Source organism: Heliangelus exortis, chromosome 5 (assembly GCF_036169615.1).
Source record: "Heliangelus exortis chromosome 5, bHelExo1.hap1, whole genome shotgun sequence".
Lineage (NCBI taxonomy): Eukaryota > Metazoa > Chordata > Aves > Apodiformes > Trochilidae > Heliangelus > Heliangelus exortis.
The window spans coordinates 22,624,268-22,641,023 of NC_092426.1; the positions used below are offsets into that span (position 1 = coordinate 22,624,268).

A 16,756-nucleotide genomic window follows, 5' to 3' on the forward strand; every position below is an offset into this window, starting at 1 on the left:
AGCTTCTTGCAAAACATTCTGGGCTGCTCACTACAACCAAGACATTGAGTTTGCTGGAGCAAGTTCAGAGAAGGGCAACCAAGCTCATGAAATGTCTGGAGAACAAGCTGTGTGAGAAGAGGCTGGGAAAATTTGGACTGTTTTGTTTGGAGGAGGCTGACAGAAAACCTCATCTCTCTACACCTGAGAGGAAATTGTAGGGAGGTGGGTGTTGGCATCTTCTCTCAAGTAAGAAATGACAGGACTAGAGAAAATGGCCTGAAGTTGGAATGCACTGCCCAGGGTGGTGGTGGAGTCACCATCCTGGAGGTATTCAAACACCATGGAGATGAGGCACTTCAGGACATGCTCTAGTGGGTATGGTGATAGTAGATTTTTGAGGCAAAGAGGAAAAGGGGGGAATGTTGATGGTTGTACAGAGTGATCTCAGAGGTCTTTTCCAACCATGACAATTCTGTGATCCTATGATTTTCTTCCCTTCAGTTTGTAGTAAAGGGATCCCCATCATCCTGTCTTTACTCAATTTTATATGTATTCAGCCACATCACCAGCATCCCAAGCAGGAAGCCTAAACATACAGAGTGTACGTACAAAGCGCGAGGGAACAAGCTCAGCTTCCCTCACCACATCACACAAAAGTGTCATCCTTTTTCTATGGATCAGAAAACCTCAAAAGTTTAGTTTTGTGGGGGTTTTTTGTTGTTTATAAACACTTCTGTGATGAGATTCTAGAAGACACTCCCTTAATGGCATCACACTGAAGGAAACTGTGGTCTTTGGGCCAAACTTGCTGAAGTATTTCTGGAACAGATATATACAAATGGAGACTGATCCCAGAAGGGTCTTTTCCCCAGTTCATGGCCAACTGCCATATAAGCCTGAGCTCATTCCTCTCTTTCCAGCAAAGAAAAAGCTGAGTGCAGCTCTGGAAATACTTACCTCATATACTTGGCACATTGCTCCCTAGTTTTATGGGAAACGATCCAAGTAGAGAACAGATGAGGCAGTGTGACCCCTTCAGTGCAGGGGAAGCTAAAGGGGTTTGAGTGAAAACAAAATGTCTCACCAATCAGTTTTGCAGCTGAGAGTATTTATTGGAATCCCCTCATATTTGGCTCCTGCTCAGATGTATTTGTTACCTATGACAACCTAACTCTCTGCAAAGCCCAAAAAGGGCAAAAGACACTATGAGCAGCACAAAGAATCATCCCCATTAAACCTCAACTAGGGCACATGTGCATTTAGATTACACAGCTCTAAGACTGATACACATGCTACTGTATCACTTTAGGTTTCATTTTAACTGTGAATCCCAGGGGGGGGGAGGGAGACAAGAGGACTGTTTGAGGACCATTTAGGTTGCACAGGGAAAAAAAGAGAGTTCTGCAAATCTTTCCAAGGCCAGCTTACTGTCAGCCCCAGGGACAGCATCAAGCAGCATAGATTTCCAGGGAATATGAACCTGCTCATAATAAGCTAAGACGTGAAACCAGGCTGCAAGGCAAGCACAGCATACAAAGAAATAGACTTACTTTGGTTACACAGCACAGGCCCAGGCAAGCTTTGCCAGTTGCTCAGGACTGTTGAACTGCTCACCAATGCATGGTTGAAATCCAGAGCAGAGCCAGTGTCTGGTTAGGTATTTCCATGCCCCTTGTGGGGAAGCTGGAATATTTTTGCAGACAATGTTACTGAAGAGCAATCCTTTTGCTGAACACTTACATTGTTTATCAGGTAGACACCTCTACCCCTGGAAGATGCCACAGGCTTCACTATCCATGGGCCTCTGTCCTTAGAATAGGTATCTGGTTAAAAGAAAAAAGAACAAGTATGAAACATCTTCCATTTTGCTTATTTACAGAGGAGAAAGAATCAAGAATGTTGCCTACAATAAAAGTTTTAGAGAACTCTGCAAGAAGATGAAACTCTAGTTTTGTGATGCTCTATTTGATCTCATAGGACTCATTAGAATTATAACTGTCCCCCACCGAAGCCCCTCCTGATACTCAGATAGATTCATGCTTCCTTTTGAACTTCTCTCTTCAGTAGTCCCAGACATTAGTCAGATGTATCATGAAGCTGATCATCAGCAACACTATACACCAAAAACTATACTCCAAGTCTGGAGCCTTAAGCTCACATCAATTTCTTGAGGATTTAGGCAGGCATGGTGCAAACAGCAAAGTAGAAATTATGTAAAGTATCAAATCATATTGGCCCTTTCCCACTATATTTCCAGCTTCTTTTGATTTTTTTTGTTTAACCATTGGCATGATCAAGAGTCTCAGATATTAAAAATAGTTCCTTTTCCCTCACCCAGTTATTTTGCTTTAGGTCTGGGCATCAGCCATTCACTTACTGCAGAATTCCTGGTATTCTGTCGGGAGGATGAAGGTCTGAGGTAAGATATGGAACGTCTTGAATCCGTGGGCCAGCTGCATACGACAGACATTCTTGTACAGTCTGTCTTTTCGTGTCAGTTCATATGACCTGAAGTACCAAAAGAAGAGGTTGATATCTATTTCCCCCTCACATAAAAAAACTCCCACTTTACAGTAATCATTCCTCCTAAAGTATCTGTAACCCCATCAGACATCTAAATCCTAACTGCAAGTACTCTTCAGTTTTACTGTTCTATGGCCCTATTAATATCCATTCTCATCTGTAGTACCTCTTGCAATTCTGAGGTCAGACTGGAGCACTGCAAACTGTTATAACAGTGTTTGTAAATTTTAGCAGGTAACATATGACTATCTCCATCGAAGCCCCAAATACTTTACTTTTACCACTAAATAATTTTTAAAAAAACAAAAAACAAAACCCACAAACATAAAAAATCCAGCATTTCAGCTACAGACAAGCACTCCAGTTCACATACTACCTCTTCAAAACCACAAAGGCTGTTCAGCATACAGACATCATGTGGCACAGGTCACTGCACTGGGACCTTACCAGCTCATGCACAGTCTATTTGTTTTAGAGCTGCCTATGTTGAGATTTTTGCAACCTATCACAAAGCTGTTCAGTGAAACATGATACCAAGGCCTTACCTAGGAAAATGATTGACTTTCTGTATATCTGTAAGGGAACGAAGCAAGTAGGGCTTCAAGTGTGATCCTGTCCACATGAGATTATAATTGCTGCTACTAGGATGCACCTGAAAAGCAAAATAAAACCACTACATGCATTAAAAAACAGAGAACTAATGGAAAGCACTACCACAGGTCCTACCTTATGTTCATGAAAGCAAAGCATAACAATCTCCTCTACCCATCTCTGATACTAGACTCTAGCCAGACTCCTGTCTTACACTATTGTATGATGGTGCTGGGGAACAACCATGTCATACTTCCCTAAACAAACTCGTGGTCCTTTTCAAAGGCTGTTTAAACCCAATCTGTAAAGCATTTTAAGTTTCTTCAGGAAACTTGTGAGACACTTCCTTAATTTGATGTTACTCAGAAGAAAACCTACCACACACACATATTTCTCAGATTGTCATTAGCTGCATTTGGGATATTCTTTAGAGCAAGACAGGTGCTAGAAGAGAAAAGGGAAACACTACATCAATGCTTCTGAATGTGCAAAGGTTGAGAAATTAAATCTTTCAGATCTTTCCAAGGGTGTGAGATGATACTTTAAACACAAGAAGAGAAAAAACATGACTGAACTTGAGCATCCCGTATTCCCTAATTTTGCAGGCTTAAGGCTAAAGGGCACGCCTTAGAGAGTGAAAATCACAACAAATTTCCTGTCCAACTTGCAGAGTATGTGGAAAAAAAAACCCAGGTGCATCCACAGCAACTTCCTGGTTCTCATCCAGAGGAAAAATAAACAAACCACAAAACAAAACAAAAAAATCCCAAAGCATAACAATCAACATCACCATCACCACCTCACATCCCAGCTCATAAACAGATCTGAAGTTCATGCACTCACCTCCTGGAACCCATGGGCCGCCAGAATGTTTCGAACCAGCCGGCTGTCGGTTCGCACAATCTTGTACGACAAGTGGTACCGCTCTGTTAAGAGGGTGAGAGACACAATGTCAGAGTCTGCAACTAGAAGAATAAACCCAAGTTACCTGTATTACCAAAGAAGAGAGAAAAGCACCACAGGAATCAGCACAGTACAGCTGCACTTCATCCACAGAGGAGCATCCAAAAAGTAGCAGCACCTAACAGACAAAGGGTGGTAGGAAATGCCTGTCCATCTCTTTGGGCATTTACACCAACTGTGCCATTGAACTGACCCCAATCAATCCCTAGGCAAAACCTTTCTGCATCACTGAAACCTATTGTAGTAAAACAAATCACAGGACATCCTAACAAAGGCACAGATTTTTATTTTTTTAAACTGCTCTTTTATTTAAAATGTTTTATAACACTTCAAACATGATTTCAGCTCTCTCTTCAAGACTGGTATTCCTAATAAAAAGTAGTCATGCCATAAGTCCCTCACTGACATCACTAGCTTACATGATAACTTTTTAGGTCCTGAATACTCAAAACAATGAATTTGTCATCACATCTCATTCACCTGTACTGATAACTGCAAAAATATTAGGAAACAAAGTAAGTAGGACAAGGAAACAAAAAGAGAAACTCACGACCCAAGTATAAAGTCATAAAAACAAAGCAGTAAGCAACACTGGAGGCATAAGACAAAAAGAAAGCAAGTAGCAAGACTATAGGCCAATTGTCATACAAAAGGACATGATGATCCATCAGAGTTCAAATAAAGCAGAGACAGAAATTGCAATACTAGAATACAGAATCTCTTGGAAAACACACTTTTCAAATATGTTCATACAGAGAAAAGGAAGATGATTAAACCCCAGGAAATATGTCCTACCAATAAAACTAAGTCTAAAGAAAAGGGTAAGAAGTATCATAACCTGAGACTTTACAAAGCTCAAGGAAATTTAACAATTAAACAGTAGACTTGTTAACCCATAAAAAGCCTCTACCTCCTGGGAGAAAGCAGAAGAGATGCCATACTGCAGTTGGGATACAAGATACAGTTACCATCAGCTTCTGCCACCATTCATGTACTTTAACTCCCATGAAAAGGATCAGGAGTTTCCACACACAAATTACCTTCTCCACCCCTTACCCTAGTGAGCAATTTTGCTTGGATAGGATATTAGAAATGAGAGCACCAATTACCTAAGAAAGGGAGAAGCAAAAGAAGAAAGCATCAACATCTCCACAAAAAAGCTGAGTAGATTTTAGCCTTTCTCCAACTCAGCACATCCACAAAAAGCTCCCAGCTGTACACACCCACAAGTACTAACTCTTGCAATCCTGAGTGACTGTTTAAAACAACTCTGCTTCTTATTTAGTGTCAACCTTGCCCTCCCTAGCTGACATTTAACAGGCTTGGTCTCCCAACTCAAGTAAAGCCAGAGCAGCAATTATTTGATTATGGCCTTACTCACAGTTGTGAGGCTGTACATGCAGAGATTTGTTACTACAGCTCACTACTCTCTCAAAACTCACAGAAACAACTGATTGTAAGTTCTTATCCACCAAGTAGTGAATTTATGTTCTTCTCATAAGTTCCAGCACTTTGATTTGCAAGCAGATAGTTCCAACCCAAAACACCCAGTGGAGGGACAAATATAGATACTTGTCCCAACCCAAAGATGTGATAAACACTCACCAACTCCTCAAGCATTTCTGAACATCTCAGTGCCCAGAGAAATGAGAAGATTGTAATTTTGTTCCTACCATGTCATCTTCCCCACCACACAGAGAAGAGTCAAGTAAGAGACTTCCACCCTCATTCTTTGAGGTCAGAAGCTGGCACACAGTTGCACCCACCTCCAATCAGGCGGAGGTAGCTGTCCTTGGTCAGAATGGCTTCAGCATGAAACACCAAGACTGGGATCCGCCTGCAGCCACCACCAGTCCACTTGATGCATGGATGATCCCTGAAACAGCAAGACAGTACAAGCAGCTGCTGAGCCTCATATACCCAATGATTCTGCACACTTGCCCACCTAGTCTGTGGGCAGGGCACAGGCAAACACACTGTAGGAAAATAATGGAATATTGATGAGGAGGATTGTAAATATGCTCAAGTGACTTCCAGTTGGGGTGTAGAAAAAGACATTTCTCATTCTAATTGTTGCCTGTCCTTTTGCATTTGACCAGTGTAACATCTGTTTCAGATGACATAGCCCTGTGATGAAGTTAGAGACAGCATGCTTGAGATTCCTGCCTTGCTGTGCAATCAAAAGCACAGTGGTAAACTACACCTGGATGAATCCCTGAAATATAGGTGCAAACAAGAGGTTCAGTGATCTTCCAGTAAGGGCCAAGCTTCCCAGTGCTTATGTCCCCAGTTATGTTTTACTCATTGCATTTCAGGCATGTTTTTGTGGTTATTACAGCACCAACTCACATGCAAACACTGGGCACCCATGCTACTCAGCTATAAAGGGAATCTTCCAGATTATCCTCTTTGAGCTCGTCTTGGTAAAGTCAGAGTTCTGTTTAATTAGTATTTATTTTACTGAGTATAATTTGGGAGAAACCCCATGAATTTTCACAGTTACAGTCCTCTGGATTTATAGCCTGAAAACAGGATCTGCAATTCAGGATGAACCATAATTGCTGGCATCCCCACAACCAGACCTGACAATGCAGGTTCCAGTCTCCAGTTTAAGAACTGTAAATCAGTGCATACTGCCTTATTATAATTCTGAACTCTGAACATGTCCAAAAGGCACTCATGCAGAGCTTAAGGCTAGAACAGGCTTGACTCAAAACAACATATAAACTTGTGTTCGTCCTTTTAAATTTCTGCCAGATGCAGTGGAATGCAAACCCAGAATTCAACAACAATGTCCCCAAGCCAGCTAGCCAGTCTAGCTACAAAATAAAGGTTCTGAAATAAAGTTATTGGTTCTGTCCAAAACAGCAAGACTGCATTAGGAACTATCATCTCCTCAGAGAAATTAGCACTCACACACACACACACAAAAAAAAAAAGATATGTTAGATAAAATCCTAAGATCACAGAAAGAAAACCTATCAATCTCCTTAAGAAAATAAAACTCATACTGCTTATTACTCAGTGTACAAGGAAATGGAAACACAAAAAAGTTAACAGAAAGCAGGTTAGAGAAACATGTCTCCAGACAGACAAGAAAAAATACAAAGACTGACAGACATACATAGAAGTATTTGTCTATAGAATGTGCAAGATTACTGTCTGCCAGAGGCATGGAGAAACTGCAGAAGCTACAAAAGAAAAAACACTTCCTACACTTAGAAGACAGGAATGGAGACAACAGGGCAACTTTCTGATGCTAGAACAAGTAAGTATTATGAAGTGTAACCTTGGTCCTCCTAGCCAAGCTATTGCCACTGTCACTCAGAGAAATTAATTCTGCAGCACTCCCATCTACTTCTACCACTACTAAAATAAAAAAAAAAATAAATTAACCAACTACTGAAATGTAATTAGCTGTTATAACTGGAAGGGACCAGAGAAGCTTCCAGAATTTACACTACAGGCCAGAGCCTTATGTAAGTGGGAAAGGAGCTGAGCAACAGGAGGAGAGTTTATGTTAAGCCTGTCCTGAGGATTTGCAGTAAGGCTCAATCCTCCAGGTGACAGTCATTGATTCCTGGCATGACCCCTGGCCACTTGATGCAGACACATTGTTAAAATTACATTCTAGGTGACAGCAGTTCTGGACCTTCCCTGCCATGAGGGTCTGGCAAGTTTAAGCCAACAACCTAGTATAAAGCAACATTCCTCTAAATGCCTTGGACAGTCACTTACTATCCACACACAAAATAAAACAAACAGGACATATTATAGTTTGTCTGAAATGGAAAAGAGATTCCACTCTGGGAAAAAAAAGCAGGAACGACTCCTTCACAAGCAAAGATAAAACAAGTTACTAAACAAAGATGGCACAAACAGGAAATAGTAAGTAATAAGAACTCTAGGTGTTGAGTTGTCACAAGACAATTTTCAAAACGGGACATAAAACATTGAAACTCAATCTACAGTACATTTCTATTCTCTGCAGCAAGTAAAAAGTAAAGGAAAAACAAAGAACTAAACATTAAAAAATAAGTATGTTAATTTCCTTAATTTTGTTGAACAACATCCAGAAAGTTCCCAGCTTAGAAACATGACAGAAAGAGATCAATGACACTACAGACTTTAGAGTAGCCAAGGGAGAGCTACATCTCCAACCTTGATGAATTTGGTTGGGTTTTAGGCTACAAATGCAGGTAGCATGCCCACCAACCATCTTCTTTTTTATAGATAGGACGAGGGTAAGGAATGCAACTGTCTTTTCAAATGAGTAGAAATACTGCTATTTCCTTTTGGTTCCTGCAACAGTTATGTTTTTTTCCTACTTACTCCAGCTCATCTACATCTTCCTCCTCCTCTGAGGATGAAGCAGTTTCCTCCAGATCTCGAGCCATCCCAACTGGCATTTCCTCTGGGAGTTTTCATACAGCCTACTGTCAGTAGCCTCTGAGATTCTTCCTGTAGATTCAAGGGATCCTGCAAGAGTAGTTACCTAAAATAAGGATTGAAAACATGAATGCATAGTAAAGCAGGACAGCAAGAGAAATTAGGTAACTTAACTCCCACCTCCTGTCAATACATATTTCTCTCAGCACTATCAACAAGCTTGTTACAGGCTGTAAATCACCTCTCAGCCAGAGGAGTGTAGGCAGTAGTATCACCCTCCAGCAGATTAGTCCCACCTGCCCGAGAACTGCTCAGGCGCTCTGGCACGTCCCTGCCCTGCCCGGCCTCCGGCCGCAGAACCGCGCCAGGTTGGCCAGGCCCGGCCCGAAAGGAAAGCGCCTGTTTCTCTCCGGCGCCGATTCCCCCGCCGCCCGGGGTCGACCAGGCTCTGTAACACATCCTCAGGCACCACCAAACCCGGAGGGGAGGCTGGGGCCCCGCCCGCCCCGCGGCGGCCTGAGCCCGGCGGCCTGAGGCGGCCCCAGGAGAACCAAAAGCGGCAGGGAACGGCAGGGAACGGCAGGGAACGGCAGGGAACGGCAGGGAACGGCAGGGAACGGCAGGGAACGGCAGGGAACGGCAGGGAACGGCAGGGAACGGCAGGGAACGGCAGGGAACGGCAGGGAACGCCCGAGGAGCCACGACTCCCGGCCCGGTCGCCATGAGACAGCAGCTCCCTCATACCTGCTCCTGCATCGCAGGGGCGAGCGGCCCGGCAGGGGCGAGCGGCCCGGCAGCCGCCGCGGCCCAGCAGCCGCGGCCCCCCCCGCCGCTTCCCCGTTACTACAACAACCGGCGGCAGACGGACCCGCCCCGCCCCGCTGCGCAGGCGCGACAGTTGTGCCGCGCGCCCGGCCTCACACTCGGCCTCTCCCCCTCCGCGCGCCGCTGCCGCCGCTTCCGCCTCCTCCCGCCTGCCGGGCGGGGCCAGGGAGGGGCGGGGCCGTGTCCCGGGAGGTGAAGGATTGGATTGGCGGAGGAGGTTCTTACGTCAGCGTGGCGCGTGGATGGAGCGGCGCCCTCGCGCCCAACCGGAGTGCTGGGCGGCGGCGCGCGCTGCGGGAGAGGGCGGGGCTCGGGCCCAGGTGGGAGAGCGCGGCCGGTAACGGGCAGCGGCCTGGCCGCCAGGATGAGCCGGTTCCTGAACGTGCTGCGCAGCTGGCTGGTGATGGTGTCCGTCATCGCTGCCGGTAACACCCTGCAGAGCTTCCGCGACCACAGCTTCCTCTCGGAGAAGCTGTACACCGCCAGCCCCGGCCTCGGTAAGAGCCGCGCCGGCCGTCCCAAGGCACGGGAGTCTCCTCCCAGCCCTGGAACCCTCGTCGGGGCCCCTCCTCAGGGGCTGCCTGCGGGGACTGGGGGTGGCGGGGACGGTGCGTGGTCTCCCATGTACTCCCCCCTTCTCTGCACAGTGAACGCGCTCCAGGCCCGGACCTTTGGCGTCTGGACCCTGCTGTCATCTGTGATCCGCTGTCTCTGCGCCATCGACATCCGCAACAGAACGTACGTAAACGAGCACCAGAGAAATCCCAGGGTTTGCTTGCTGGTGACAGCCTGAGCAGCTGGCTTAGAGGGCGGTGCTGGGGAGGCAGGGAATCAAAGAGCTGTTCCTGAACTCGCTATAGGGTTGCAAGCGTTCCCCCGAAAAAAGCTTAAATAGCACAGCACAGGATTTGTGTGTTAACTGATGCTGCCCTTGGCCTCTGTGAGCAAAACCTGCATATTTGACTTCTGCTTCTTAGATCAGGCAGTAGCTGGTAGTTCTGAGAATTTGGGTCACAAGTTCTAACGGCTCTGTTACTGCTCTGACATTTAAGCAGTTGTTAATGCTTTATACCAATGCTAACGGCTTGACTGATGCTCAGTACTTCTTTTCCTATTATAGCCAGACTGAGACAGGTTGAGAGGCCCCTTGCTGTGGTCTTAACCCACGGCCTTCTTCTGTATTCTCTTATCTGGGACTGAGGACAATATCTGATGCTGAGTTGGGAGGCAGGCCATTTCTGTGTGTGTTAACAGAAGTATTTTGAGAGGGTTTTCCAAGCAAGCCGACTCTGGGTCTGTGCTAGACAAAGCCTGTGTTGAAAGTTACTAGAACTTGCTCTTTTTTTCACCATCTCCTTCAGTCCTGCACTAGAAGTCACTGTTCACCCAGCAACATGTCCTTGGATTGCCTAGGCTGTGATAGGAAGGCCCAGGGACTCAATTATTTGTTTTTAGGGAGTGATGGCAATATGAATGACCATGAAGCCAGTTGTTCTTGAATCTCGTGGACCTGATTTCCTTTCCACACCTGTGGCCCCTAGAGGGTAGCAGAGCACAGGTGGGAAGGTCTGTTGGGTGATGCAGCCTGGCCTGGCATCAGCCAAGTCCTGTTGCCCTAGTTCTTATCTAATCCTCACCCTCTTTTTGTGTGCACAAGTGCTTCTTACTTCACCGATGCCCAGCCCTTGCTCTCCTCCCCTCGCCTGCCTTCAGGCCACAAAATGCCTGTAACTTTCAATGCATCATTGAACACGATATCCCATCTCCTCTCAGATGTTGACCAGGGAGCTTTTGCCCCTCACTAGGCAAGGGACCCAGTGCCTCCTGTGCTGCCACAGTGAGGACACACAGGGTAGCACGTAGGTTTACCTGTTTTCCATTCAGCCATGTTTACGTACACTGTATGGGCAATAAGATAATTGCTTCTTTCTGCTCTCCAACAGCCTCTATTACATCACACTTTTCACCTTCTTTTTGGCCCTTGTTCACTTCCTGTCTGAGGTCTTCATTTACCACACTGCAGCCTTGACAATTGGAGTTATGGCACCTCTCATGGTAGCAAGTAAGTAGAGCTTTGCATCCTCCCCTCACAAACTCTTCCTCGGAGCTATGATCCCCCCCACAGAAAAACTCCCCATGGGGCTATGAGCTAATGATAGAAAGGGAAAGGGGGGAGGGAATGTCTGGTCTCTTGTCCAGCATTTTCTACACAACTCATCCTCTGTCTCCATCACAGGTTTCTCTATCTTGGGAATGTTGATTGGGCTGCAGTACCTGGAAGTAGAAGCACTGTCACAAAACAAGAAGAAAAACTGAAGCTGAGGGCCCTGTGTAGGTCAGCATTGTCTGTCTTCACTGTCAAATTTCCACTAAAGCTCAGCTTAACTTCTCCAGGATACCAATCCCACCGGTGGATCAGTGTTGGACTCTTGTCAATCATTCTTCATTGCCAAGTGTTTTTTCTTGTCCAGGCAATGTTTCAGCTGACTCATGTCAAAGACCAAGTCCCAGAGGAGTCTGTGTCACAGCTTGCAGGGGGGCAGTTGGTGACTCTTCTCAGAGGATAGCAAAGTGTCTCAGGCATGTCCAGGGCACTTAAGGGCTTCTCTCCCAGTGTACCTGTGAGGAGGAGGTATAGAGCTACTCAGAATCCACTGAACATTTTGGACCAGAGAGAAAGAACATGTGCTGCCCCTGGTGCTGCTATGTAACATGCATGTGTGTGTTCTTTAGGGGCCATTTCTAATAAATGACAGAAAACTGCAGAGTGCAATGTCTGTCTTTCTGCTACACAGCAGCAGGTAGAAGATGTACAATGTCAGAGCAAACACAGTTTCTACTCTGTTGCAGGATAAATCTCTCTTCACAGCAAATCCACTTTTCCCTGTCACCTTTCACCCTGTCACTTCCCTCAAAGTTCCAGGTCTGACTGGACAAGTGAATATCACACTACCATGTGTACACACACACCCACCAAGAAAGTTGTTGCAGCTCTTGCTTTTGCAAGATACTGGTGACAGCAAACTGTGTGCAAACTATAGAAGATGAAAAAACCAGGAACAGATTGCTTAGCCCTAAATGAAATAATGCCCAAAGCAGATGGGCAGTACACAAAAGGTAGAAAGGAACCATCAGGATCTCCAGCTGGGAAGACAGTTCACATGCAGAGGGCAGGAAAAACACAGAAGAATACAACAGTAGCACTGGGCATAGAGATTTTTTTCTATTCTGTAAAGGATTTCAGCCAATTAAAACAGATGTAGGCTGTTTCAACCATTTAATATGAATGTATCAAGTTTCATTTTACATTCAAAATATTTTTATTTTTTATAAAAATTTAAACATTTCTGTTTTATATAAAAATTTATCTTGAAAAGTCATACCTCCATCCTTAATCCCAACCTATCAAATATAGTACTCTTTTTGATATGTTGAAAGATTAATTTCACCCCAAAAATGTCTTGTCAAAATGGTATGTCAGGACTATCTGTATCCTTTCCCTGGTCATGTTTTTTGTCCTGTGTCCCCACCCTTCCACCTCCTCCAGAGATAGCTGCATAAATGCATGATTTAAGGAGTATAAGGACACTTGGATGTCTCCACCAGTGGAGAGGTGCTGAAAAGGAAGGAGAAGGGACATAAGGTTTAGAAGAGAAACGGCATACAGAGGAGCAGTGTCTATGAGACACAAGTCCTGGTAAGAGGGTTTCTGTTTTCTGTTATAAAGTGGGAAGCTTCCACACTGGAGCAAATCTGAAATTCCCATCATACTCAAGCCCCTCTTTGTGGCTGTGAAGAGCAATTCAGCCTTGGCAGGTTATCAGAATATAACACTTCACAAATTATGTAGTGTTGAAATATACAAAAGGCACTTTATCACTTAAGAGGAAGACACAGTCCTCAGCCCAGGGAGCTCATTGTTTGACTCAATCATGATGCTGGTGTAGTGATGAGCTGAGCATAGGCTGGAGTTTCAACCAAAGCTGCAGAACTAGTTCTTGCCTCCAGGTAGGAGGAGGCATATTGGTATCAATTATTCCTAATATGTAGAAATATCAGGGCAACTGCTGTGAATTTTGAGTAGAGGTTGTGTGCTTCATCTGGGAAAGCCATGTAATAAAATAAGGGCTGGCAGTGCTTTGTGATGTGCTGAGGCCTCTACCATCATCCACACAACACAGCATTATGGGCACTGAGACAGAGAAATCCCTGAGAGCCACTTTGAAAGATTCACCAGGGCTGCTCACAGAGTAGGCATGGTCCAGCTTCTGCATTTGATGTCACAGCTTGTCTTTGAGGAGACACCCTCAAATGCTCAGGTCTATTCTGGAACTATGATGATGTTTTTTCTCAGCATGTGTGCTTTTTCTTTTCCAAGAGTACATGGTGGAATGGGGTGGAAGCAGTGGGTTTTCCCAACTTTTCTTCCCAGGCAGCAAAGTCTCAGAAACAGCAAGATTCAGAGGTATAACTTGAAGAGAGCAACTGTCTTCTGTTTTGCTCTTTCACTCACTCCGTCCACAAGCAGTTCACCGAACTCCTGTCCTGAGGCTGACCCCTGCCATGGTGTGCTCATAACAGGAGGATTGTGCAGGTAACAAAGCTGGGAATGAAGGGGGCTGCATCTCCAAGCTCTGCCAGCCCTCACATTTCATAGCTTTGATTCCTCAAGGATTATGGGATCAGTGCAGGTTTCTGGCATCACTTTCTGCAAGTCAGACAGAAAAACAATGGTTAATATCCTGACTGGCCAGACCCAAGCTTCAAAGAGATGAGCTGGCCAGAAGCTAACTAATTCACAGCTCTCTGCTAATGTGCAGAAATCCCCAAAGAATCACCATCCTCAGAATGTATACCTGGTTCCCTTCTCCATTTCTGATCCTTCTGCTGCCCAGACAAGGGGAACTGGGGCAGCAGGGAAGAGCAAGGCTTCCACTTCCCTTAAGCTACTTGCTGTACTCCTCAGACTACAGTTAATTCCCAGAAACTGTACAGGCCCAGGTATCAACCCCACAGCCAGCTCCCTGAAAACATTTCACTGTGGCACAAGATCAGCCTCGAAGCAGCAAAGTGATAGGGCCAGTTCCCTGAGCAAGGGAAGAAACTGGGAACTCCTCCTTCAAGTCCTGGGGCAGTGCAGTGTCTGTGCAAGCACCAGAGACTGCACCTGTATCTTGTGCAGACTCAGGAGGCTCAGCATAGCAACTAGCTCCTCTCTGCCCTTACTCTGGCATGTTTGAGGGTTCCTTCAACTCCTAGACAGATTGCTGGTTCTGCTCATATTCAAGTCCTTTCATCCCCACCCCCTGTTCAGGGCTGGCACCCTCTCATCACATCTTCCCTGTCCCTACCTTGGACTAATGGCTGCAATAATTCCACAAAGTGGTACTGAAATGGTCTTTTTCAAAGTTCATTACTTGTATCTTAAACAGCCATAAGAAATAAAAGGCAAATATACATGAATTTTTTCTGCATAAATCTTATAGAAGAATTAGCTGAATTACTGGAACCATCCTACAATCTCTTCCCTTAAGATGGAGGGCATTGCAGAGTCATTTCCCAGAAGAAAAACAAGGACTGATGCCCAATTATCACCATACTCTGGGCTGCTTGACAAGCTCCTCTGCTGAGCCTTTGTGGGGTGTGTTATGATTAGACTGGAGTCTTCTTTCCTCATGGGATTTCAGATACTCCTCCAAGGCCTGACTCAGCTTACAGTGAGACACCACAATTGTCACCGATTCAGAAGACAGCATGCAGATTTGTAAGAGTAAATGTGGAATCTTCCACAGCCTGGGCTCTGAGTTAACTCACTGTGGGGTAAGACTGACATCTGACGCAGGAGTCAGAGGTGCACAGGAAAGAGGGTCATATCTCCAGTGCAGTTCAAGAGAACTCCAGGCAGCATGGAAGCAAGAGACCAAAGTTTCACACAAATTGCAGGGGAAAGGGTTTTACACAGTTCAGCTGCAACATCCCAAAGCAGAGGAGTGAGGTCAGGAAAGCTTCAGAGATGCCTGGAAGCAAAAGCCAGGGAAGTTGAAGGAGGGAACTCTTACCAGCAGGAGGGGCAGGGGGGGTGCTTGGAGTATTGTCAGAGGTAGGAGTAAGGGGAAAGCTGATATTAGGCTTGGTAAACCCCACCAGAATGCATCATGGAAGCACTCTGGCAACTCTGAATAGGCCTCCCAAGCACCTCTGCGTTCTGACCACCAACTTCACCTGCTCTGGATTTTACGGAATGCAGATTTAGGAGACCAGGCAGCCTGCGGGCCTGCACAGCCTTAGGAAAGGAAGGCTGCTCTCACAGCTGGGAATCACAGGACTAGAAAGCACACACAGACAGCCTGCTCATGGCTCTGGGATAGGAGGAGAAGGCTGCTTGCCACACAGTAAGCACAGAACAGGAGCAGCAAAGTTTGGGAAGCAGGGGATGAGGTATACACCATTTGTATCTACTATGCAAAATTCCAGCAACTTTTTTTTAAATTGTCAGTATTTCACCAGAAAGTAAACACAATACAGCTTGCAGGGGACTCCAGTAAGCTGCTAAGGGTGGATTCTTTCCCTGATCCCCTAAGGCAACCTTTAAATCATACTGGTGCTGGTTCAGAAGAACAACTTGCTTTTGGTTATTCCACTGAGATTCATCAGATGCACCTTTGCATCCAGGCAACCATCCAACCAACAAAAAAAAAAAAAGATACTTGAACCTGAGCCCTGACACGTTATGGTGTGAGGACATAGCAGAACTTCAGTCCCATTTTAAACAAACCCCTTGCTGTGGCTGTAAACCTAGAGTAGGTCACTGATCATCCAAAATCATCCACTCATCAGTTCTCAGTCCTACTGGTAGCATCACACTCCAGAGAAAAATTTTTAATTTTAATACAATTCAAAAAATTGGACAAAGTCTGAAACCACTTTAGTCCCCACTCTCTGCTATCAAGAATAGGTTCTTCACACACAAAAATAATCAATTTATCTACCACTATACAAGACCAACACAAACTGGTCTCAAGTGCCTTTAGCACATACTAATCCAATTTGCAAGTTTCAAAGAGGCCTAGCAAAGCCCAGTTTGAAAAAAAAGACAGTCCTGCTATTTTGGAATCCTGCACTCGAAATGATATATGATGAATGCCTTCTTAAAAACCCACACAAGCTTAAAAGTATTTCCAAAGAAACGTTGCCTACAACAATTGAGCAATTGAGCCCCAAATTAAAGCAAACCATGAAAAATCAGCACAGATGTTTATTTAATAATGCAAATAATCAATGCAGGAAGGTTTGCACTGATGCTGGAAACCACAAGCAGACACAGGCTGTACAGAGCATGTATGCTGAATCAACTGACACTACTATGAAACCTTAAGGCACATGGTTGGAATAGCTTCAAATGTTTTAACAACAAAGGCAGCCCACAAAGAGACTGATTATTCTGTAAAACAGGCATTTGATCCAACTGTCCTGAGATACAGAA

The 16,756-nt window shown here is 45.1% G+C and overlaps 3 protein-coding genes across 13 annotated transcripts in view; 1 reads left to right on the forward strand and 2 right to left on the reverse strand.

Annotated features, from left to right (window-relative positions):
• The window catches only part of TTLL5 (tubulin tyrosine ligase like 5), a 130,267-nt gene extending 120,882 nt beyond the window's left edge, over positions 1–9,385 (reverse strand). For 3 of the 8 annotated variants that reach the window (XR_011726294.1, XM_071745949.1, XM_071745946.1), the window contains exons 1-7: positions 9,193–9,384; positions 8,392–8,554; positions 5,826–5,935; positions 3,940–4,022; positions 3,051–3,157; positions 2,360–2,490; positions 1,723–1,805 (exon numbers count right to left, since the gene is read on the reverse strand). Coding sequence is in view for 6 of the 8 variants with exons in the window: in XM_071745949.1 (XP_071602050.1) it covers positions 1,723–1,805; positions 2,360–2,490; positions 3,051–3,157; positions 3,940–4,022; positions 5,826–5,935; positions 8,392–8,468 (591 nt within the window). In the remaining 2 variants the exon portion in view is untranslated. Of the gene's footprint in view, positions 1–1,722; positions 1,806–2,359; positions 2,491–3,050; positions 3,158–3,939; positions 4,023–5,825; positions 5,936–8,391; positions 8,555–9,192 lie in introns of all 8 variants that reach the window. The other 5 variants (XR_011726295.1, XM_071745948.1, XM_071745947.1 and 2 more) reach the window with 3 other exon arrangements.
• A 116-nt stretch (positions 9,386–9,501) lies between these two features.
• ERG28 (ergosterol biosynthesis 28 homolog) lies at positions 9,502–12,036 on the forward strand. 2 transcript variants are annotated; one of them, XM_071745958.1, is made up of 5 exons: positions 9,548–9,770; positions 9,921–10,011; positions 11,217–11,335; positions 11,510–11,608; positions 11,745–12,036. In XM_071745958.1, exons 1-4 carry the CDS (start codon positions 9,638–9,640, stop codon positions 11,587–11,589), a joined length of 423 nt encoding a protein of 140 aa, XP_071602059.1. In that variant the 5' UTR covers positions 9,548–9,637; the 3' UTR covers positions 11,590–11,608; positions 11,745–12,036. The 2 variants fall into 2 exon arrangements, with proteins under 2 accessions (XP_071602058.1, XP_071602059.1); XM_071745957.1 differs by having other exon boundaries at positions 9,502–9,770; positions 11,510–12,036.
• A 497-nt stretch (positions 12,037–12,533) lies between these two features.
• The window catches only part of FLVCR2 (FLVCR choline and putative heme transporter 2), a 42,539-nt gene continuing 38,316 nt past the window's right edge, over positions 12,534–16,756 (reverse strand). For 2 of the 3 annotated variants that reach the window (XM_071745953.1, XM_071745956.1), the window contains one exon: positions 12,534–13,981. In XM_071745953.1, coding sequence (XP_071602054.1) covers positions 13,975–13,981 — 7 coding nt within the window. In that variant the 3' untranslated portion in view covers positions 12,534–13,974. The remainder of the gene's footprint in view (positions 13,982–16,756) is intronic. The other variant, XR_011726296.1, reaches the window with a different exon arrangement.

Excerpts from the sequence above, each read along its gene's own strand:
- ERG28 (XM_071745957.1), top strand. The coding sequence starts at position 9,638 with ATGAGCCGGTTCCTGAACGTGCTGCGCAGCTGGCTGGTGATGGTGTCC. Across the intron at positions 9,771-9,920 it reads CACCGCCAGCCCCGGCCTCG|TGAACGCGCTCCAGGCCCGG; the intron begins GTAAGAGCCGCG and ends TTCTCTGCACAG. Across the intron at positions 10,012-11,216 it reads ATCGACATCCGCAACAGAAC|CCTCTATTACATCACACTTT; the intron begins GTACGTAAACGA and ends GCTCTCCAACAG.